At 44.2% G+C, this 23779-nt stretch overlaps 1 protein-coding gene and 1 long non-coding RNA gene across 2 annotated transcripts in view; one reads left to right on the top strand and one right to left on the bottom strand.

Moving 5' to 3' along the window:
- Window positions 1–23779, bottom strand: part of LOC119866913 — a 49474-nt gene that overhangs the window by 1948 nt on the left and 23747 nt on the right. The gene's annotated exons all lie outside the window — the stretch shown is intronic.
- Window positions 1351–23779, top strand: part of RAB8B (RAB8B, member RAS oncogene family) — a 61699-nt gene continuing 39270 nt past the window's right edge. Inside the window, exon 1 of the mRNA XM_038580633.1 lies at window positions 1351–1572. Within this exon, the coding sequence (XP_038436561.1) occupies window positions 1449–1572 (124 nt within the window). The 5' untranslated portion in view covers window positions 1351–1448. The remainder of the gene's footprint in view (window positions 1573–23779) is intronic.

Here is a 23779-nt window from a genome sequence, read left to right on the forward strand (position 1 = left end):
AAGCAGGCTCCCTCCGGGGAGCCTGATGTGGGATCCATCCCAGGAACCTGGGATCACAACCTGAGCCAAAGGCAGACGCCCAACCACTGAGCCACCCAGGCGCCCCGACTATTAGAAATTAAAACTGAGAAGGGAGCAGAGATGAGAGAGGGAGCCCTGACTGGATAGAGTTTCTGATCCTAGACCTCCTTAGCCTTTCCTTGCCCTTTGGCTTTACTTGAGCCAGGAAACCTCCCTTCCAGGAGATCTGGTGGGATTTCTGCCACTAGCAAATGGAAGAGGCCTGAATAATATATCCACAAAACATTTAAAGTATAGTCTAAATCAGTAAGTAAAGGATTAAAGTGAGTATAACACAATGCTGCCCCCCCCCCTTCATTTGTCATCCACTGAGAGCTTACTGAGGGCTTAAAAAGTAACCATCACCACAAACATTTCTACAACGCCTGTGGATGTCAAAGTGCTTTCATATTAAGTTGTCTCTTAATTTTTCTCTACAACCCTATGAAAAAAGTTTGTTTCATGCCCATTTTGCAGGTGAGAAAACTGGGGCGCAGAGACGGAGCAATTAAGCCGCTGAGCCAACACTCAGTAAAATCCAAATCTTATTCTCTAGATCCCAAGGGTCATAGTTCCTGCTTTGCCACTTTATAGGGCGCAGACCTGTAGCACAAGCCTTAATATTTTCAATTCCCAGATTGAGCCCATCGCCTTGTAGGGGGAGGGGGGTGGTCTGCAGAGCAGATCCTCTGAAATACCCCTGGGATCTGGCTCTGGTCTGTGCGAGGAGAACATGACTGGGGCTCAAGTTAGAAAGGCAATCATTCTCGCGGAGCTCTGCAACCGAGGGGCTGCGGGAGGGGGCACCGAGGCGGTGCGGGGCAGGAACCCACGGAGAAGCCGAGGCGCCCCGCAGATAATCCACAGGCTGCGCCCCCGCAGCGGGCAGCAAAGAAAGCATCCCCGCTCCGGGGCCGGGCGGAAGAGATGCGCCAGTCGTGGGACTCGGGTTCCGAGGTCTGGGTTTGCAAGGCGCCCGCACACAAAGAAACCGTCAAGTTGAGTTCCGGCCGCACGACGCGCGGAGCTCGACACGGAGCCTTCTTTCCCAGCAGCGGTGGAAACGCCTCGTCCGCCCGCTCGCCCCGCACGCAGCGCATCTTCCTTTATCCCCGGGGCCGCTCCGACCGCGGGCGCCGGGCACGCCCGAGGCTCCCGCAGGCAACTACAAGTCCCAGCAAGCCCCGGGACGCGCGGGCTGTGATGACGAGGCGCCCGCGGATTGGCCGCTCGGGGCGGGGCGCGCAGGGCTTCTCCAGGGGAAGGGGCGGGCTGCGGGGCGGGGCGGGCGGCGGCGGCTCGGCGGACACGCCCCCTCGCCCGCGGCCCCCTCCCCGCCTCTCTCCGCCGCTTCTCTCGCTCCCCGGTCAGAGGGCCGGAGCGAGAAGATGGCGAAGACGTACGATTATCTGTTCAAGCTGCTGCTGATCGGCGACTCGGGGGTGGGCAAGACTTGCCTCCTGTTCCGCTTCTCCGAGGACGCCTTCAACACCACCTTCATCTCCACCATCGGTGAGGGAGGGGCCGCGGCCGGGCGCGGAGTGAGAGGGAGATGGGGGGCGGGTGCACGGGCCGAGGGGAAGGCTGCGGGAGGGCTGGGAGCCCCAGCCGGGGGACCCCGGGGGCTGCAGGGCGGCGAGGGCGGGGGGTGCAGGAGGGGGGCGAGGGGCGGGCGGGGACGTGAGGCCGGGGGGCGAACGGGGAACTTGGGGGCAAAGGAAGGGGAAGGGGGAGCAGAGCGAGAGGGACCTGGGGTGATGGGGGGCACGACAGGGTTGGGCGAGCGACAGACAAGGTCTTAGCGGGACAAAGTGTGTGTGTGTGGGGGGGGGGGACACGGAATCTCATGGAGAAAGAGAAGGGGGTAGTGGGTGTGAGATGGATTAAAAGACAGGAAAGAGGAAGGAAATGCAAAGGGGGAAATGAAGCTTTGGGGGAATGGGAGGGACCTGAAGTAAAAGAACAGAGGACACGAGGGACAGGAGAGGTGAGAACCCAACCATCAGGAGGAAATTCGGAGGAACGAGTGACCGGGAGGCGAGGGGTGGGGGCCCCTGGCCACGGGAGGGCTGGATCTCTGGTCAGGGGAGGGTCACTCTACAAAATTGCAGGATGGGGAGAAGAAAGAGTTCAGGGGACCAGAGGGCGGAGTGAGGACAGGTGGTGGAGAGAGTAGAGGAACTCTGGGTGTGAGATGGAGAGGAAAAGGAGAAGCAGGACCTGCAGCCCTGAGGTCGCGCAGAGAAGAGGGAGAGCATGGGGAAGGGAGAACAAGTGGGGAGCATGGGGCGCAGGACTTTCTCCAGCCACTGGGAACCCTGGTTACCATTTTCTGCCTCCCTTTGCTTTTGCTGCTCAGCTGCAGGAGAAAGAGCGAAATGTGACTAATGGTGGCACAACGTACACAGTGTTGGGTTGTGCTGTGCGCGTTAACCGGTGTTGGGAGAATCGGTGGCTCTTGGGAATGGCGTGGTCAGGGAAGACGGGGTTCACCCCTTCACCACCATCTCCTGACAAACAACATTTCTCAACTTTTTGAATTCTTGGGCCTGACTGTTTAGGGACTTCTCCGCGGAGGAATTGATCTTACATCCTGCCTGCCTCGCCTCCCTGTGCATTTTGCCTTGGTTTTTAATGATCACTCGCTAAACGAATCACAACACACAAGTGTACCCCCCAATTACTTTGAATTAATTGTTTTTCCTGGTCTTGGCTGGGAGCTGTCCTTTCTACCTTTGTACTGGCGGCCTTTGTGCTCAGGTATCAAAATTTATAACTTACCATAAACCGAAGAGCAAATCAAAGCTGGTTTTAAGCTGCCTGTACAAGTGACCTTAACATCATTCCCTTTGTCAAATAAATAGCTGCAGTTAATTAAGTACCTTAAGAATCTTAGCGTTTGGTTGTCTGGGTGATGCTTGTGGTTTCTACTAGTAGCTCACTTAAGCACCTTTCACATGGTTCTTTTGGCATATTTCACCGTCAGTTTCTGGGATTATTATGGGGCTAGTGCTATGGTAACAATCGTATTTGAATATTGTATGTTTTAAGGATAATTTGCCTTTTTTTTTTTTTTTTAAAGAATGTTTGGGCATAGAGTGCTCTTAAAATTGAGAACTAGGAAAGTCTATGGTTTGTTTGTTTGTTCTGGCCTCTTTCATATGGATTGAGTGCTCTGAAACCTCCCTGGTGTTATGATGTCTGGGCTTAGGGAAGTTTGAGTTGCAAGTTCTTGGCAGTCATTATTGAGTGGGACTTTTTCTTTTCTGAGGAAGCAGATTTTAAATGTCATGTCTCAAGTATATTCCTAAGAGACTTGGTGGGAGCTGTCGCAGCAATTAAAGGACGTTAGTTTTGGATGCTGGTACCAATTTCAAAACCCCCGAATAAACCTTTTGCATTGTTGATTGTATAGTGCAATCCAGATGGTAAAGGACAGTTTCTAACAAGTTGAGTGGGTAGCCTTTTGTCCATTCTCTCTGTGTGACCCTCCCAGAAGCATTCTCCTGTGTCGAAAGTGAGTGAGTCTTGCTGATGCTGTTTCTGTTAAGCTCCTTGCATGACTTTTGCTCATTTGAAATAGCTTTGTTAGTTTCCCCTTAATTTTTGTCCCACATTTTCTGTAAGGGTATCTGCTTCCTTTTGTGATAGTCGCTTTTAAAAATTACTCTTCATGCTGATGGCTTAGAATCTTTCTTGTATGGATTTTTTTTTTTTAATTGAAATTGGTTCTGTGAAGGGTTGCAGCTATGAAGGCAGGAAAACCAGTGTCCCTAAACTGTGTGGAACGGAAGGTAGACGTTAAATGGGATGAGTTTCATATGTGATTTTGGTCTTTATATTTTCTGTGGGGTGGATGTGGTTAAAAGAGGCTATATCTGTGTCTTCAGTTGACTTGGAGGAGGGGAAATCCATGCCTCTTATGTAGCCCCAGAGCCCAACAGGAAGTGGTATTGCACTGCCTTCAAACAGTAGAAAAATTTATATACCTGAAACCTCATGCTTTGCATTTGAAATGAGGCTGGGAAAAGAAGGTGAATATTAACACCATTCTAGTGGAAAAAGTTCCATGCATTCTTCCCTAACCACAAACATCAGCTTGGGGTGTCCACATCTCTAGCAGCAATAGCACTCCCCCCCGCCCAGACCTCTCCCCCATCAGCTGGTGATCTGAAGATGTGGAGTTGGTGGTCCATCTCCTTCCAGTCCTAATTCTTTTTTGAGGTACCTGGGTGTGTAAGTTCTTGGGCTTTTCTGACTGGGTTTTGACAGGGTCTGCCTCAGCCTTGCTGATGAAACTCGATAAGGTCAACATCACAGGAAAAAGCTATTTCTTAATGGCTGAGGTTTGTGTGTGCACTTTGGTAGATGTGTATGTGTGCTCATTTCTTCCGTGCAGATACATACTTAATTTTAATGTTGCTTTGTCAAAGTTTTAAGTCGTTTTTTTTTTTAAGAATTTATTTATTTATTCATGAGAGACACATAGAGGCAGAGATATAGGCAGAGGAAGAAGCAGGCTCCCCTTGGGGAGCCTGATGTGGGATTCGATCCCAGGACCCCGGGGATCATGACCTGAGCCGAAGGCAGACGCTCAACCACTGAGCTACTACCCAAGTGCCCCTAAGTCATTTTTAAAAAAAGCATCTGCCATCTTTAGACCCTGTTTGATAGTGGTTTTGCTGTCATGAAAGGAAGGAAACAGTCATTTTGATTACAGGTAAGGCCGTCTCTCGAGTACTTTCTTCTCATTTCTTTATTTTTTTTTTTTTTAAGATTTTATTTATGTATTCATGAGAGACAGAGAGAGAGGCAGAGACAAAGGCAGAGGGAGCCTGACGTGGGACTCGATCCCAGGTCTCCAGGATCAGGCCCTGAACTGAAGGTGGCACTAAACCGCTGAGCCACCCGGGCTGCCCTCTTCTTATTTCTCTAAGATTCTGCTACCTTCTCTGATATTCCAGCTCCTCTCATTTCCTTTCTGCTCTTGGGAATGGTGGAGGATGCATTATCTTTCACCTGACCCATGGAGAATCTTTCAGTGTATCAGTCAGATAATATTCCTTAACTATTGAGTAGGGATGTTTTATCCATTTGAAATTACAGGCCCAGTTACTAGGACCAGCCAGCCTTTCAGTTCAAATGTTTGAGAACTGAAAAAAAGTTTTTTTCTTCTTCTTCATCTTTAAAAAAAAAAGTTATTTACTTGAGAGAGAGACAACAGAGTAGAGAGAGCATGGAGGGGGCAGAGGGAGAAGCAGACTCCCTGCAGATCAGAGAGTCCGATGTGGGGCTGGATCCTAGGACCCCGGGATCATGACCCGAGCTGAAGGCAGACGCCCAACCAAGTGAGCCACCCAGGTACTCCTGAAAAAAGTTTCTCAATGAGCTCCCCCAAACCTCCCACGTAATCACAACTAATGTTTTAAATGTCTGCAATATGTGATGTTAAGACAAGTAGGAAATAGTAATACAGTCAGCTCTGCATTATATTTCCTGTGGGATGTAGATGCGGTTTACTATTGATATGAGGCTGTACCAACCCCTTGAAATGGCCTGTCCTGAGCAAGGGGCTGCTGATAGAACAGAAAGAGAAAACCCAGCCCTGTCCTTTCACCTCTAGCTGGACAATGTGAGCGTCTTCCCTTTGCTGTCTCTCCCCTCCCCACCGCATCCCCTTTCCTGTTAGGGTATTTCCTGAGTGGTTTCATTATTTAGTATAGTCATAGTTTGACAGCAGAAAGAGTTGAGATTATCACCTTTCTGCCCCTGCCCCAATTGTGTCAGTAGGAAATCTAAGGTTAAGTTGACAGTGTCAAGATCACACAGCTGGTTGTCGTAGAACTTCTCATGAGCCCCCTGGTTCAAGTTTGTGTGACTTCTCACAGTTGAGCTGCTGCTATTTCTGATCAGTCTGATCATCGTCTCCATAAATCTAAGTTACCACCTTTTCCAGGGAGGAATTAGATTTTGCACATATGTTTTTCTGCGAGGAATTTCTCCTAGGCATAACTCAGCATATTATGTCTGTCCTTTGCCCTTTCTTTTGTGTCCCTAGTTACAAGTTGGAAGATCAAAGTGCATCCTGTCATTAAAATTCCTTCCACGTGCAAAATCGCTAATGAAATCATGTTAATAGCAGCATGCTGGTTAATTGTTGCAGCCTGGTCTCATCAGAGCACTTTTAGATGTTTTATTTTGTAATGCTGCATTTTTTTTTTCTTGGATTCACTTTTCCTAAAATCAGGGGTTGGCAGACTATGACCACGGGGCCAGATGTGGCCTGCAGGTTTTGTGTCATTGACAAGCAAAGAATGCTTGGTAACGTTTCTAAAGGGTTATTAAAATAGAAAACAAAGACCAATACGCAACAGGGACCATCTGTGTTCCACAGAGCTTAAAATATTTACTGACTGTTCCTTTATAGAAAAAGTTTGTCGACCCCAGCTTAAAATTAAAAACTGTTTTTGGTTGGTAGCAATTCAAGGCTTTTATCAAGACTTATTGACTGAAAAACAAACTTTGTCATATTTACATTTTTATCCAAGATGTTATCAACATTTGGCTGAGCATAATCCAGATATGTAGAGCAAGTTGATTTTAATTTTCATAGTTGTTTTCCTTAGTTTCAGCCTCTCAAGCAAAAATATGCAAGGAACATGCAACTTCAAATTGAACATTTTGTACATAAAGTCTTACTTTAATGTCAGTTGTCTTCTCTCGAAGCTGTCAGATTTTTCCCTCTGATAGCTTTCATAACAATACTCTTTCAGAAAGAGTAGAACTTAATGCTTGATAATAAAGGGTTGAACGTAACCTTCTCAATTCATGTTCTAGTGAATGGAAAAACCATTCAGCAAAATAAGAATGGGTGTGGGGAAACTGAGTCTTGGATACAATATGGATGTGTTTTAAGACTAAGCATACTTGAGGGGCGCCTGGGTGGCTCAGTCAGCTCAGGTCATGATCCCAGTCCTGGGATCGAGCCCTATAAAATAAATAAAATCTTAAAAAAAAAAAAAAAAAAAGACTAAGTGTACTTAAAAAAAAAAAAAAAAGAGTTTTGCCAGCTGTTCTACATGGCAGCAAATCAGGGAGGAGGTTCTCTGGGCAACAACACCAAGATTGTTTGGACCTACTGAGAAAGCTGGAGGGAAATGGGTTCGGATATTGTCTTGGAAAAAAGTCTAGCCTTTGAAGACCAGGAAAAATTTAGCAGTTGATTTTTTAATTAAATCCGATAACTGAATCTGAAAAGAACCATGGAACCAGAAGTGGAAGACTGAAGAGCTGCTGGCATGGCCTGGAGGCTGGATCTGGTTTAGGTCTGCCTGCCTGCAAACGGGGCCGTTCTGGGGACCAGCTCTCTTGGCTGTATTAGAATTAGGGATATTTTGCCGGTAAGAGATTTCACACAGGATGCAGAGAGGGTTGGAGTGGGGATGGAGAAGTAGATTTTAGCTAGTGAGTAATATTATGGAACATAACATAATTAGGGAGCTTCTGAAATATAAGTAGCAGGTGAAGTGGACTGTGCCATGTTGGGTGTTAGAGAGCATGGCGAAGGTAGAGGAGCAGTGGGTCTGCAGTCAGGTCACATCCTAACCTCTGCCATTCCTAGTTTTCTGGCCTTGGTAAGTTACTTGTCCTTCTAGGGCCTTAGTTCCTTTATCTTGAATGGAGTCTAATAATATTAAACCAACTTCTCAGGGTTGCTGCGAATTCCCTAGAGCAGGAATCAAGCCTTATTCACCTTCTAAATCTCCGAGGCCTGTATTAAATGACTCATCAACTGGATGAATGAATGGCTGGATGGATGAATTGTGAAAGCACTGCATGAGCTATAAAGCACTGCTTGAATTTTGGTTATTATTCTCTTTCATAGTATTATAATTAGATTATGTCTGAGATAAGATCAGAAGTGCTTAATTGGAATCCTTAACACAAGAATGGTATTTTCCCCAGTAAAAAATTGTTACATATCTTTCTATTACCGGTTTTAAAGGGATGTTTTAGACTAGGTAAGATATCACATATCTTTCAGTCTCCATAATAAGCTGTTTAACACCCCGCTTCCAGTCCCCCACTGACATAAATACCAAATAGAAAATGAGTGAAATCACTGGGTTTGCTTTAGAAGAGCCATTTCAGCTTTGTCTCTGCCCATTAGCTTCAAACAATGCAACAGATGCCTGTTAACAGTTTCGTGCCCAGTTTTAATTAGCAGATGGAGCTCTGTTTGTGTCTGTACTCTGCCCAGTGCTTGTTTGAGTGACAGGGTAGTGAGTGGATTGGAACTGGGCTGGGCATGTGGGTTGAATAAAGCCAAATTCTGTTTTGAAAAAGATGAATATAAACATTTATTGTATAGAACTTCTTGTGTATCTCACTGGAATGGCATGGTGTCTAGAGTAAAACTAATGTTTACAGTTATGTTCTCTGCTCTTCTTACTGCTCTAAAATTACGTAAGGTAGAAAAAAATTACCATTTCATGGCTTAAATGAAGGGCTTTACTGTCATGAAGTGGCTTTCTTTGGAGACCCATTTCAATATTTTGGCATAGTATGTTGAGGAATATGCAAAGCTGGGATCCAGTAGACTTGAGCATGAATGCCAGCTCTGGTGGCTGGGTGGCGGCCACCCGCAGCGCTGCCTGGTGGCATCCTGAGAGACCAAGGGCTGTGATGAATTCCTGACCTCTGCCTGGATGATGGAGGGAGAAGGTGGGTGGCATCGCCCTACACATTTGCCATCTCTTTCCTGAAGTGTATAGGTTTGCTGTACATCATCTTCGGGCTAAATTTTAGTATTACAAATATTATCCAGGAATGATAATTGGATACGTATTATCCGGAAATGTGTCCTTTTCCTCTGCTTGTTTTGTGTTTAGAGATTTTTCTTATTTTGAGTCAAATTAATAAGAACCTTAAAGGAATTGGGTACCTGATTGTCTTTAGAGGAAGAAACGTCTGCCTTTTTATTTATTTATTTTTATTTTTTTTAAGTTACTGAGTGAGTAACTCTGGACTTCTTTTGGAAAGCCACATAAAGTGGTGGAGGCAATTGGATGGAAGCTGTTCTCTGCAGCAGACCTGTTACTTGACTGTGGTAAAATACCTTTTTTCTTGGGATCCCTGGGTGGCGCAGCGGTTTGGCGCCTGCCTTTGGCCCGGGGCGCGATCCTGGAGACCCGGGATCGAATCCCACGTCGGGCTCCCGGTGCATGGAGCCTGCTTCTCCCTCTGCCTGTGTCTCTGCCTCTCTCTCTCTCTGTGACTATCATAAATAAATAAAAATTTACAAAAAAAAAAAAATACCTTTTTTCTCTGTCTTACCTGCAGCATTCTGCATCAGTTTGATTGGGCACTTTGGTATTTACCTGTTGCTGGACCTTTGGACATTTTCCAGGTAGCTCTCACATTCCTCAGCCCAGAATGTTCATTCTTGGTTCTAGGAATAGATGCTAAAGCTCTCTGTGTCCTCATGTTCATCAAATTTAGGCTTGCTGTCACTAAGAGAGAGGCTGGGACAGTGCTAGTGGCGGCCTTGTGATGGCACTGCAGAACTTCAGAGCACTTTGCAAAAGCTAGGTTAGGTATGGAATCCCACCTCATTATAAAAAACCAAACACAAGGTGGCTAAGCAATGTGTAGTGTTGCAGAGCTTTCTGCTGGCAGAGCTGGGACTGGCATGACTTCCCCACATCACATTGTAATTTTGCATATTTTGGCAAAGAACTTAGCGGTGGTTATTTTAATAACTTCTAGATGAGGAATATGCAAAGCTGGGATCCAGTAGACTTGAGATCCAAGTTGAGGAAGTTGAGGGATAGTCTCTAAAATATACAGTCAAGTTTTGACATGAAACATAGGGTGATCTATTTAAAAGTTGAATTGTAAGAGTGTGTTTCTTACGGCCCTATGCAGAATTTATCTGGAATAGGTATCACAAAATATTCTAATCTCATACACACAAATACACAAGGTCCATCACAAAGAGTAAATAAATGAAAGTTTGCTTTGTGAGCAGTGACTAACCCTACTATAATTTGTTTGTTGCCTCTGAATTTGGATGGGGTAACTGTTCATGGCTTTCAACAAGGAACTTTTCATTTTTTCTTTTCTAAAGGTCTCTGAATAAAATCTTGAGATAGCATGGGAAACAATTTTTTGTTGAGAGTTAACTCATTCAGTTTTGGAATGATTCAGACCACTGTCTCGGTTCAGACTTCAGTTCACGAACACTTCACCCCTACCAGGGCTTGGGGAAAGGGGTTGTTGGATCGGGAAGAGGAAAAGAATGAGAACAACATTCTGCCCTTTGCCCCTGTCCATTTCTTTGGCTACTCTTTCAGTCTCTTTTGTTTTTGTTAGTCGCTGGAGAAACTATTAGGTAAGGAATTAGAAACTTCTGCCTCTTAAGAGTGTGAGCATTGGGGCATCTGGCTGGCTCAGCCTGAAAAGTGTGTGACTCCTAATCTTGGAGTTGTGAGTTGGAGCCCCACATTGGGTATAGAGATTACTTAAAAATAAAATCATTAAGAAAAGGAATACATAAAAGGGTGTGAGGATTAATGGTGACTTTGACTCCATTGCTGACTTATATTGTTTAGAACTTGTTGGTAAAGAATTGGTGCTTGTCTCAGTCACAGCCAACAATGAACAGTGACAGGTTAAGTTGTTGAAAAAAAATTTTGACTGGGTACATTTCCCATTTTGTCTATTTACTATTATTTTGAAAATTTCCAGTCCTACAGAAGCATGACAAATTGGTGGGACAAGCAAAATAATTCCTTTCACTTCCAGAAAATTCCATTTATTTATTTGTTTGTTTGTTTGTTTATTTTATTTATTCATGACAGACACACAGAGAGAGGGGCAGAAACACAGGCAGAGGGAGAAGCAGGCTCCATGCGGGGAGCCTGACATGGGACTTGATCCCAGGTCTCCAGGATCGCACTCCGGGCTGAAGGCGGTGCTAAACTGCTGGGCCACTGGAGCTGCCCAGAAAATTCCATTTATAATCAAATTTTAAAACATGCATACATAATATCAGATGTGTCTCTCTCTTGGCCCTTCAGCCTTCAACCTTGACAAATAACATTACATTTGAAATTTGTGTTGTGATCTCAGTATACAATTTAGCACATTTTTTGTTGCAATCATCTATTATTGCAAAATATATAATACCCTGAAAAACAATTGGTGCATGTTTGCAATCAGCCCTGCTTAAGCCCCTCCCAAGGACAGTTAGATTGGGCCTCTTTTCTCATTGTGAAAGGCAGATACAGGCTTCGATGGTTTTCATAGTCTCTTCTGGCTGCGGCATTCTGTGAGTCTATGAAATCAAGTAGTGTCTGTAAAGAAAAAAGGATTTGTCCGTTCTTCAGTTAATGGCTATGGGCGAGGGTTCTTTTTTGCAGGTGGATACTACTGTCTTGATGACATGAAGCCAGAAGGAAGAAATAGTAACGCTAGTTAATTTCAGTAAAGCCTGTGTTGATCTTATAAATTGGTTAAATTTTTTGTAGTTCTAAAGAGATTGCTTAATGAATTTGAATCCTGTCCTTAAAAAAATGCTTTGGTTCAAGGTGCCTGGGTGGCTCAGTTGGTTAAGCGTCCAACTCTTTGTTTCAACTCAGGTCATGATCTCAGGGTTGTGAGATCAAGCCCCATGTCCAGCTCTGTGCTAGGCATGGAACCTGCTTAAGATTCTGTCTCCTGGGGATCCCTGGGTGGCTCAACGATTTGGCGCCTGCCCAGGGCGTGATCCTGGGGTCCTGGGATAGAGTCCCACGTCGGGCTCCCTGCATGGAGCCTGCTTCTCCCTCTGCCTGTGTCTCTGCCTCTCTCTCTCTCTCTCTCTGTGTCCCTCATGAATAAATAAACAAAATCTTAAAAAAAAAAAAAAAAAAAGAAAGAAAGAAAGATTCTGTCTCTGTCTTCCTCTGCTCCTCCCCCACCTAAAAAATGCTTTGGTTTGAATAATAAAGCTAAATGTCACCAGAAAAATATCCACATGAAAGTTGGAAAAATATTTTTTTGAAAAGAAAAGCATAAAGTATTTTAAAGTTATCTTGTTTTCTTTACATAAAACGTGGTGAGTGAGGTAGGTGAAAAATAATCTTAAAAGATTAAGAAGGTTTTTTGCTGCTTAGGTTTACTAGTGCTGAACTTCCCTTTGACAGATGAGGGGCCCGAGGCATGGAGATGGCTCCAGGTCCCACAGAGCTAGGCCTTGAGCAGCAGTGTTTGGATTTTAAGTCTCTTTTCTCTTGCACCTCCTCTGCCTTCACTTCTCTTGCTATGAGAAGACACTAATGGTATAGCAAACAATCTGGGCATAGCCAACATTCTGTTGGAGAAAATTCAGGGATTGAACCAGGAGATGGAAAGTCCAAACCCATCTCTGCCCTTGATGAGCCATTACTTTTAGTCAAGGCTTTTAGCTTCTTCCGGTGATCTTTGCTTTCTTTCTTTCTTTCTTTCTTTCTTTCTTTTTTTTTAATTCTTTTTAAATTTTATTTATTTATTTATTTATTTATTTATTTATTTATTTATTTATTTATTTATTTATTTATTTATGATCTTTGCTTTCTTACCAGTTGAAAGGAGAGGCTGGCAGTGGGGTGAGGTTGCTTATGAAGTTTAAGTTTAGGGTGGGAACTGCAGAGATTTTCTAAATTCTTTACTAATGTCAGACACTAAGTTATTCTTCTTTTCACTAACTTTACTTATTCAGCGACATTGTTTCATTCACAAAATTTTGAGAGAGGAAAGAGTAACAGGAGGAGGATTGCCAGCAATTTAACAGGATGATCAAGAGGGCTCCAAAGGGGTAAACAGAAGAGGTTGTGAAAGCGTGGAAGAGAGGTAGAGGAAAGTTTCTAGGAGGGAATGGCATCTAAGCTAAAATCGGAACCCAAAGGAGGACTCAGTTTGACAGAATGGGAGAGCACAGGGAGGGAGGGCTCCCCGCGGCAGGTGCACCAGACAGCATAGCCCTCTGGAGGAGCTCAGGTCACCCTGCTTGGCCAAAGCCTCAGTGAGGTGGGAGGTGAAGTTGAAAGAAATCAGCGGGCAGGCTGTGATGGGCTTTTAACCTGCTCAAGGGTCTGGACTTTGTCCTGAGAACAGCGGGAGTCACTGAGGGTTTTATGCTGGGCCCGGGTAGGTTAGCAGACAGTATCCGTGGCCTCTTCCCTCATCTGGACCCCTGTGTTTCCGAAGGGCTTTCACTTATATGTATATTTAAACTCCTCCATCATCACGTCTATGGATAGAGGTTGCTACCTCCCAGTTCTGGAAGCTACCGTTCTGGGAGAGTCATTGACTTGACCCATCAAGTACAACCCAGAGGAAACCCCGACCACACTCTGTCTACAGCAGGCCCCTCTCTCAGAGCGGGTCCCTGCCTTCTCCGGGGGACTGACTGTATTGGCCCCGAGGCTGTGGTAGCAGTTCCCCCTCAGGGGTCAGTAACAACTGTGTATAGTGACTTGAGAAGCGTGTCACACGGAAAGATGAAATCAACCTCTCCCCAGACAGGCTCCTGTACAGCTAATGCAAACATGTGTCGCCTTGCCCATTGGCCCTGGGAGGTCAGTGAACTTGTGGTTTGGGGTTGTCTCTTGGCCTCTAACCCTGTCCCTTTGGAAGCAGTCAGATACGGGGGCAGGAAGGGACAGAGTTTAATTATGAATCCAACTCTCTGGTGAAAAGGGACCTAATTATAATGGCATCTTGGGACTGCCTTTGCCCAGGGGCTGTTGGTTGTTAGGCTTGTACTGTTGGGGCCTGAGATTGTAATGCGTTAGGAACAGCTGCTGTAATTGTAAGCTGCTTTCCTTTGACAAATTAAGTTTCAACTTTGTGCTAGCCTGTCCTATTCTTTTTTTCAGGGCGAAACTGCCTCCATTCCAGGTTTTCTTTGAAAGTCCAGTTTAACAGTTTACCTCAGAATCACACGGACATTGTAGACTAGACTCACACCTGACTTGTTTGCTAGCCCCAAGTCTCCAGAATGCTGCTGTGAGCCAGAAAAGCAGAAAGGCCCGAGCAGCTAAACTTGATAAAACAAAGTCCCATTTGCTAAAACTCAGGATGTTGCCTGCTAGGGGAGCTCCTGGGTCTCTTATTTAGCCTCTGCCTTCTGGAGTTTTGCAATGGTCATTTGTTTCTCTGAGCCCCTGGAGGATTAGGAGCAGAGCTGAGGTAGGCCACTGGCTTCTGAGAGGAAAAAGTGGCAGTGTGCCACTGCAGCAGGGGCAGTTGTCATAGGACTGTGGGCAGCTCAGTAGTAAGCTCCTAGGACTTCCATTTCTTCAGAAGCCAAAAGGGAATGTCCTGTGCAATACACTCTAAAGACCCTTCCAGGGGCAGCCCCGGTGACTCTGTGGTTTAGCGCTGCCTTCAGCCCAGGGTGTGATCCTGGAGTCCCAGGATCGAGTCCCACGTTGGGTTCCCTGCATGGAGCCTGCTTCTCCCTCTGCCTGTGTCTCTGTCTCTCTCTCTGTGTGTCTCTCATGAATAAATAAATAAAATCTTAAAAAAAAAAAAAAAGACCCTTCCAAAACTCTCATCCTAAGTGATCAGCAAAGGATTCACTGACAAAATGGAAAAAAATAGATTTAGGAACACAAAATAATGTGTAGATAAAAGAACTTGGGCTGCTGAGACAAACTCAAGGTCAAGTTTTGTTCAAGAGTCTTGGGCAAATGATTTAAGCATTTTCTTTATCAATAAAGAAAGGATAGTAACTCCCTTTCAGGCTTTTTGCTTCATTTTATTTTGAGAATGAAATGCATCATCGTGTGTATATTATCTTCAACACGTGGGACACACATAAGAAAGGTCTCTGAAAAAAAAAAAAAAGAAAGAAAGGTCTGTGTGTGAGCAAACTCAGTCCCAGTCCTACCAAGGCTGTGAGGGAGGACCTTCGCAATCCTCAGGCCTTCACTGTTATAAAGCACTTGCTTTTAGTAAAAGCTAGCATTTATCGAGTGCCTACTATATGCTAGGTACAGGTCTGGGCATTTTACATGATCTAACATTTCTCAGGGATCAATCCATGTAATTCTCAAAATAACCTCTTAGGTGCATTCTGCTGTTATTCCCATTTTCCAAAAGAGGTAATGGAGGCACAGAATGGTAAAATAACTTCACATAGCTGGTAAGTAGTGAAACCAACCCAGATCTGAATTCAGGCATTCTCATTCCAGAGTCTGCTTTTAACTACACTGTGCCTTTCTACACCATCAGGGACTCAGAAATATTATAAAAAAAAAAAAAAAAAAAGAAGAAGAAGAAGAAGATTAGTTATCTTCATGGAGGCAGTGTGGTGCCAGGTGTCCTGACCAGACCAGCTGGGTGATGTCACCAAGTCTTTTGACCTCTTTGGTATCAGTTTTCCTTTTGTGCAGAGGATTGTTGTGAGGTGCTTTAATGACGGTGCTGTACTAAAGCATTTAGCACAGGGGCTAGTGTGCAGCCAGGCTCAGTAATTGGTGAGGAGTTTTGTTTTTTCCAGGTAATTTAAGAAGCCCTTGTTAGAATGAGTTCCATAAAAACTATGGGAACATTTTGATTACTTAATGGGGTATGTTTCAGTTTTCTAGAAAATTCGTTCTGAAAGTTAAGGCAATATGCATTTTACAAAGCCAGAATTAGAAATATTTGTCTTTAGCCTCATTCTCAGAGTGAAGGTGATTGTCCCTGGCCTTGGCTGGCCTTAAGAAGGTGTCCAAGAGCAGTCCTTGACCTCAGGGCCAGCATGTCAGTATAATGTAAGGAACGAATTCTCCACAGCCTTCTGGCTGCTGCAGACGCCGGGGGCATCTTGAATTCTTCCTGTGGTTGAGAACAAAAACAAAAACAAAAAACAGTGCAAAGTACCCTGTCTAGGAGGGACAAATGTTTCAATTTAAATATTCCAGCTCAGTGTCCTCTGTTAGGGTCCTGAATTTTAAGTGCAGCGACTTTCTGAGGGAAGTCTCCTGAATTTTAATGAATTTGTTTGCATACATGAATTTGAACAATACATTAAATCTTGAAACACCGTAGCTGATTTTAATGGAGTAAATTACCCAACTTGAAAGTTAGTTGATAGGCTTTTCTTTACCAAATAATCAAGATGATGATGCTTTAGTCTCAAAAAAAAAGTCATTAATCATGATCTTACAATATCGATACATGCTATTAATTTCTTTTTAATCATTAAACTGTCTCATCAAGAGAATTAGGGGAATAAATGTGTCAGTATGAGTGTAAAGCATGATTTCCCCCTCTCATGATATTTTGTACTTAATGAGTGATTACATGAACATGGTAGACATAGAGCTGATATTGGGTTTGGTTTAGTATAGTACTTGCTCTGGACCACAAAGGTGAGGTGAGATGCAATTCCCTAGCTTTTAAAAGTATTTTTAAATATTAAAAACATATATACAAAGCTGGTATAAGAGGTTGGCGGAGGCCATGTCTTAAAGGGCCTCCCTGGGTGGTACAGCGGTTTAGCGCCTGCCTTTGGCCCGCGATCCGCCTTTGGCCCAGGGCGCGATCCTGGAGACCTGGGATCGAATCCCACGTCGGGCTCCCGGTGCATGGAGCCTGCTTCTCCCTCTGCTTATGTCTCTGCCTCTCTCTCTCTGTGTGACTATCATAAAAAAAAAATTTTTTTTTGAAGGGCCTCAAGGGCCATCATAAAGAGCACAGATTTGGGGATCCCTGGGTGGCGCAGCGGTTGAGCACCTCCCTTCGGCCCAGGGTGCGATCCTGGAGTCCCGGGATTGAGTCCTGCATCGGGCTCCCAGTGCATGGAGCCTGCTTCTCCCTCTGCCTGTGTCTCTGCCTCTCTCTCTCCGTTTCTCATGAATAAATAAAATCTTAAAAAAGAAAAAGAAAAAGAAAAATCTTTAAAAAATATAAGTTTATTTTGAGGCTTAATAGCATTGAGAAACCATACTCTGGAACTCTCTGGTCTAGTTCATTCTGTCAGGTGACGTTGTATCCAGGAGAGTATCTTATCTTACTAATACTTACTAATAGTCTTCAGATGGTCAGAGTCTTACCTTCTAATAAAGTATAAAGATTGTGATGGTGAGTTCAGTTAATGCTCTGAGCAATGAAATGTGCCAAAATGGGGGAAAGAGCAGAAGCATTCAGAATATCACTTCTGATTCTGGCCCTCTAGAGGACGGGAACCATGACTTGCCTCTTCAGAGCTTGTTTATCTGATGCTCAGGCACACAGTGTTTGTAGAAAAAGTAAACTAACACCATCCATTTCCTTCTGAGGACTGGATCTTGGGCTCCTGCAATAGTGACATCTCATCCATGAGCACATACGTTAGCTTCAAAGGATGTGTAATTATCACCTGTTACTGCTTATGGCTTTTTCTAGATGCAAGAGTGATAAAATCAACCTGTTTTCTCTTTTACCCAGAGAACAAATGCCTGCTAACTTCATTTATGCTCAGGCATACATGCACACTTTCTGGCGCATGGGAGGACCTCGGAATGTTTGTTGAGCGAGTGTACAGTTGATGGCTGATGCCATCTTCTGAAGTCCCAGCCGTAGATGGCTCACTCGTGTCTCTTCCCATAGTTTCTGGAAAAGACCCCACTGCACCCTAACAGGAGCTTCCTCGACCTTTTTCCTTGCCATCTCTAATTTCTGGGTACTTTCACCTTCCCTCGTTTACTTTTCCCTTCTCTCCAAGGAGGCAGTGGTGACCTGTTGATTTCATGAAATACCTTCCCTCTCTCTTGTGACCAGGCCCTGGCAGTTGTCATCTTCTCTCTTACATCTTCTGTTTTTTTTTTTTTTTCTTTCTCTTTCTCTGCTGGCCCTTTCTGCCCTGCTTTCAATCCTGTTGAAATTGTCCCCATTTTGATAGGAAGACCTGATAAATGCATTACTTCCTCAAGTTACCCATCTCCTTTTCCTTTGTTGTTTGACTCCTTAAAAGAGAAGTCTTGTCACCTACACTTTTCTGTATGTCCTCATGCATTAACCCCTTGAAATTCTGCTTCACAGGCTTCAACACTGTATCCAGGTCACCCTGTCCTCTTCATATATCCAGGCCAGTGGCCCTTTCTCTATGCTTGTCCCTCTTGGCCTCTCAGCAGCCTTTGGCACTGTTTTATTACTTGCTCCTTGAAACTCATTCTTCTACCAGCTTCCAGAATTGTCTGCTCCAATTTGCTTCCTACTCTTCTAACTGTGCCTCTGTTTCCATTGGTAGCCTCATTTCGCCCCCTCCCCCCCTTTTTTTTAAAGATCTTATTGGGCAGCCCCGGTGGCTCAGCAGTTTAGCGCCACCTTCAGCCGGGGCATGATCCTGGAGACCTGGGATCGAGTCCCACATCAGGTTCCCTGCATGGAGCCTGCTTCTCCCTTTGCCTGTCTCTCTGTCTCTCTCTCTCTGTTTCTGTGTCTGTTATAAATAAATAAAATCTTAAAAAAGAAAAGATTTTATATTTATTTATTTACTTACTTACTTACTTATTTTAAAGATTTTATTTATTCAGGAGAGACACAGAGACACAGGCAGAGGGAGAAGCAGGCTCCATGCTGGGAGCCTGATGCCAGACTCAATCCCGGGACTCCAGGACAACGCCCTGAGTGGAAGGCAGATGCTCAACCCCTGAGCCATCCAGGCGTCCCTCATTTTGCCTTTTAATTGAAGTCATTGTCCAAGTATCCTGTTTTTTTTTTTTTTCTTTTTTTTTCCTCTTTTGGAAATTAGGCACTTTAATACAATTTGTCATCACACTCGTCTGTGTGATTACTGCATGAAGGTCTGTCTTCCTGCCAGATTGACCCTCTGTGAATGCAGGTACCAGCTCTGTTCTTCATGTGTACACTAGCACCTAGTACAGTTAAATAATCTCCAAGTGATAAAGGAGGTAGGCTTGCCCCCTCCAAGTCTTCCATGTAGGACTCCCCAACTTCTTCTTCTTTTTTTTAAGATTTTATTTATTTATTCATGACAGACACACAGAGAGAGGCAGAGACACAGGCAGAGGGAGAAGCAGGCTCCCTGCAGGGAGTGTGATGCAGGACTTGGGTCCTGCAGGGAGTGTGAGGCAGGTCCCGGGATCACGACCTGAGCCAAAGGCAGAGGCTCAACCACTGAGCCACCCAGGTGCCCCCCAACAACTTCTATTTCGTTATATCCCCAGCCTTTCCCAAAGTCCTGCCCTGTATATCCCACCTCAAAATGAGTTCATTTCCTCCTCTTATCTTGTACCCTTTCATGAATTTTCATGTATCTTTTAACACTACCATCAGTTTTGTTTTGTTTTGTTTTTCATTTATCTAGGCTCAAGACCTGGAAGTCCTCTCTGGCTCTTTCCTTTTCCTCAAACCCTGCATATAATTTGTTATCAACTCCTTTCCGTTCTTTCTTCTACCACCCTTGTATATGCCCTCCACACATCTCACCTGGATTTTGCAGTGTCCCCTTGGTTTCCTGGACACTTCCAGCTTTACTTGGGCAACACCCCTGATCCTCATTCTATCCTGTACACTTTAATCAGATTCATCGTAGAGCACAGCTCTAGATATTAATCATACTAATCCCTAACTCCTCTTCTTGAAGGTCTTATTTTTCACTTTGCCAGTTGAATATGTCTTTCTCAGTCCCCCCTTTCATACGGTGAGGCTTCAGTTGTATTTCCTTCTGTTTCTTACAGGAATCCTACACTTAAACCCAGGGCCTCCTGACTTGGTACCCAGCAGGTTGTGGCCAAGCTTTCACCTGACCAGTGTAAGGTTTCTAGCTACTCTTTTTTGAGAAGGAATGCCACTTTTAAGTTCCCAAAATTATGTGCTTCCTACATTTTTAGAAGTCAGATGCTCTGTTACTTATAAAATGCTGGTGATAATAGATGGTCATTATTTATCTCACTATCATTTGTAATAGAATTCTTGCTATTTTATTGCTATTTTCAACCTAAGGGAGAAAAGGCAATTTCTAGCCCAGTTTTCTCCCCAAGCAAATTTTATGGGATAACAGTTCCTAGCTTAGTATATTCCTTCTTTCAGCTTCTTCCATTCTCCCTACCACCACCATGTTTTTTCCCCCTTGAAATGTTACCAATTCACAAAGTTAAAAAGTCTAGGAATCACTCTACCCAGAATGGGATGTTTCATGAACACACTTCATATCTGCCTGTTGACATCCTGCCTTTCCTTCCTGATGCTCCTCAGGATGTTCCTTTCTTGTGGTACCATGTCAGAGCTTTTTCCCTGCCCTCATACCTCTGGAAGATACATCCTCTTTCCTCAGTGGTCCTTTGTACGCTGTAGTACTTTGGACTTTTGCATACCTCCCATGTTCTTCCTGTGTTCAGGTGGAACTGGCTTCTTTCTCTGCAGCCCCATCTCCCCACTCCCGTGATAATTTTCTTTAGGGCAGAAGCTTTCTTTGTGTTCTTTGTGTTTTTTCTTTATGTTCTTTGTGTTTTTTCTTTGTGTTCTTTGCATTGCTAGACATTGTAGTTGGTACATAATTGGTGCTCAAAAAAATTGTCATGGAACTGAACTCTGAGGATGATACTGATAAAGTAATTAGGTAAAGCTCACATCTTTGGGGTAAAGGTCTTTAAAAGTGTAAGTTCAGGATTTTTTTTTATTATTCTGAAATTAAAATTACAGTTGCTTACTAAAACATGTTGAGAATAATTGCCCATTTATCTTTACCAACATGAGGCTTGAACTCACGACCCTGAGATCAAGACCTGAGCTGAGATCAAGAGTTGGATGCTCAACTGACTGAGCCACCCAGGCACCTCTGCCCAATTATCTTTTTTTTTTTTTTTAAGATTTTATTTATTTATTTATTTATGAGAGAGAGAGAGAGAAAGAGAAACAGGCAGAAACAGGCAGAGACAGGCAGAGGGAGAAGCAGGCTCCTTGCAGGGAGCCTGATGTGGGACTAGATCCTGGGACCCCAGGATCACACCCTGGGCCGAAGGCAGGCACCAAACCGCTGAGCCACCCAGGGATCCCCCCCCCCCAAATTATCTTTTAAATACAAAATCATGTTAAACTGTAGCTATAGCTATCTCAGCACTGGGGTAAGGTCTGCAGTGGTTGTGGTGGTGGAGAAATTACACACCTCTTTTAACATCTTTTGTGAAACCTGTGAAATCTTTGTTGGAACATTGATTTTGATTTCATTTTGACAGAGGGGCCCTGCAAATTTTTTTTCGCCCAGGTGATAGGCAAACATTTCTGTGCCTCTGGCTTTCTCTAGAGTTGTCAACACCCCGTAAACTTTGGCCTGATCTAGATAATGAGGCTTTCTCTATGTGTATGAGCAAGCCATCTATGAGCTATATAAAAGCCTGTCACTTTCATTTTTCTTTAAGAAACATTTTTATGGGCAGCCCGGGTGGCTCAGCAGTTTTGCGCTGCCTTCAGCCCAGGGTGTGATCCTGGAGACCTGGATTGAGTCCCGCATCAGGCTCCCTGCATGGAGCCTGCTTTCCCTCTGCTTGCTTCTCCCTCTGCCTGTGTCTCTGCCTCTTTCTCTCTCCGTGTCTCTCATGAATTAATAAATAAAATTTAAAAAAAAAAGAAACATTTTTATAAGTGAATTAGGTTTTTCTTTCCACTTTGTCTACTTCTGCCCTGCTTTCCACCCCCACCCCCACCCACCCAGAATCTTTGGTTACTGAGTTTGAATAGTGCAAAAGCACAGCTGGATGAGAAATAGGTAATACAACAGCTGGGTCTCCTAGTATAAGTTTGAGGCAATCTTCAGTGCAAAATAGTTTATACCTTTGGGTTCTTGACCTTCTGTAGTAGGTCATGTTTCATCATTTCCACTGAGGTACTGAGATCATTTTGGACTGGGAAAAATGACAGGGTTTCTGACATAGAAGACCTTGGCAGGAAAAGGAAGATTGTGCCACTGCCTGTTCAGTCTTGCCTCTTCTACTGAAAAGAGGATGGGGGAGGGTGGTGAGTGGTGCTGGCAGTGGTGGCAGCCACAGCTTGTGGGCATTGACCAGTGGACCAGTTTGTAGCCTTCTTTTTTTAAACTGTAGGCTGGTTTTCTCTTATGAGCGACTGGTAGGTAAATAAAAGATGAGAAATTGAATTGTCTCTTGGGGAAAATGAAAGCTTAACATTATACCACAAGCATTTTCTAGCAGCATACTAACAATACAATGTGGTATGGTTCTAATTAACTCAGAAGAGCCAGACCTTAACTCAATCTAAGGAAAGTTCTTTTGCCAAAAGATACTGCTACTCCAGGTGACCCCCCTGGAGCCCTTGCAGTATCAAAGGACAAAAGCAAGGATAGAGTTTGGGAGAGGATTCTAGGGTTTCTTTGAGATATGTGTCTTGTCTGCAAAAGCCCAAGTAAAAGTGAATGATCAACTCTGCTTTCACTGGTTTCAGTGTTTTGCATTAAAATCTCTTTTGGCTTCTCTGGCCTACCTTTTCTGTTTTGACAGGGGGATGAATAATAGAATATCCTTTGTATGTTAGAAATACAGCAATTGCTGAGATCTTGGGAGAAATTCAAGAACAGATGTTTCTGACACTACAGTGAAATTCTTGCTCTGTTACGTGTTGGGAGATTATTGTCTCACTTACTGGGATATTATAACTGTGCTCTGTTCCAGGCTGTATACACTCACGCCATCTCTCATTGACAGGCTTATTTCACCCTGCTGTATCTTAACTGTGTTGGCCATTTGAACAGAAAGGAATATATAAGACCTTAGGGAGAGCCTTAATTTGAGATTTTCTTTGTAAAATTTTTTGGTACTGTGTTTAGCAAATATTTCCTTTAAGTATATCTGTTTTTAAAAGATTTATTTATTTGAGAGAAAGAGGGTGCTCAGGGAGGGGCAGAGGGAGAGGGAGAGAGGATCTCAAGCAGACTCCCCGCTGAGCATGGAGTCTGGTGTGGGGCTCAATCCCAACACCCTGAGATCATGACCTGAGCCGAAACCAAGAGTCAGATGCTCAACAGACTGTGCCACCCAGGTGCCCCAAATATATCCTGTTAAAAGTAAAAGTGAGTGTGGTAGAGTTCAAAATTAACCTCCAATTAAATCCAGTTATAGTTTTGGTGGATTTTTTTTTGCTAAGAGCCACATTTTCCTTGTATTGCCTCATAGTGACTGATTATAGCCCTCATATATATCCTCTCTAAAGGTGAAATGCCCCCACTTAGCTGTTCAGCATCACTAGGAGCTCTGTCTTCCCAGGACAATGCATCGTGGTCCTGCCTGAGTTGGTGCCTTGGTGCATACCGAGTGGAGCGTGCAGAAGTAGTTCACAGCAGAAAGCAAAACAACAACGAAAACTTGATCCCCAAGGGACGCCTGGGTGGCTCAGTGGTTAAGTGTTTGCCTTCGGCCCAGGGTGTGATCTTGGAGACCCGTGATCGAGTCCCACGTCGGGCTCCTTGCCTGGAGCCTGCTTCTCCGTCTGCCTGTGTCTCTGCCTCTCTGTGTGTGTCTCTCATGAATAAATAAAATCTTTTTTTAAAAAATAAAGAAATAAACCAAAATATTAAAAAAGAACAACTTGATCCCCCCCCCAGGTTAATGTTGGATGGGGCACCGTGTTTGTCATTTTTAGGCCTCCGGGTTCGGAGGAAGGGATTTCACCAGCACCTTTTCTGTTTCTGTTCATGTTCACCCGTGACTCATATTTATTCTAGTCTAACCCCACTTTGCTTGGAAAGTTT

This window comes from Canis lupus, chromosome 30 (assembly GCF_011100685.1).
Source record: "Canis lupus familiaris isolate Mischka breed German Shepherd chromosome 30, alternate assembly UU_Cfam_GSD_1.0, whole genome shotgun sequence".
NCBI lineage: Eukaryota > Metazoa > Chordata > Mammalia > Carnivora > Canidae > Canis > Canis lupus.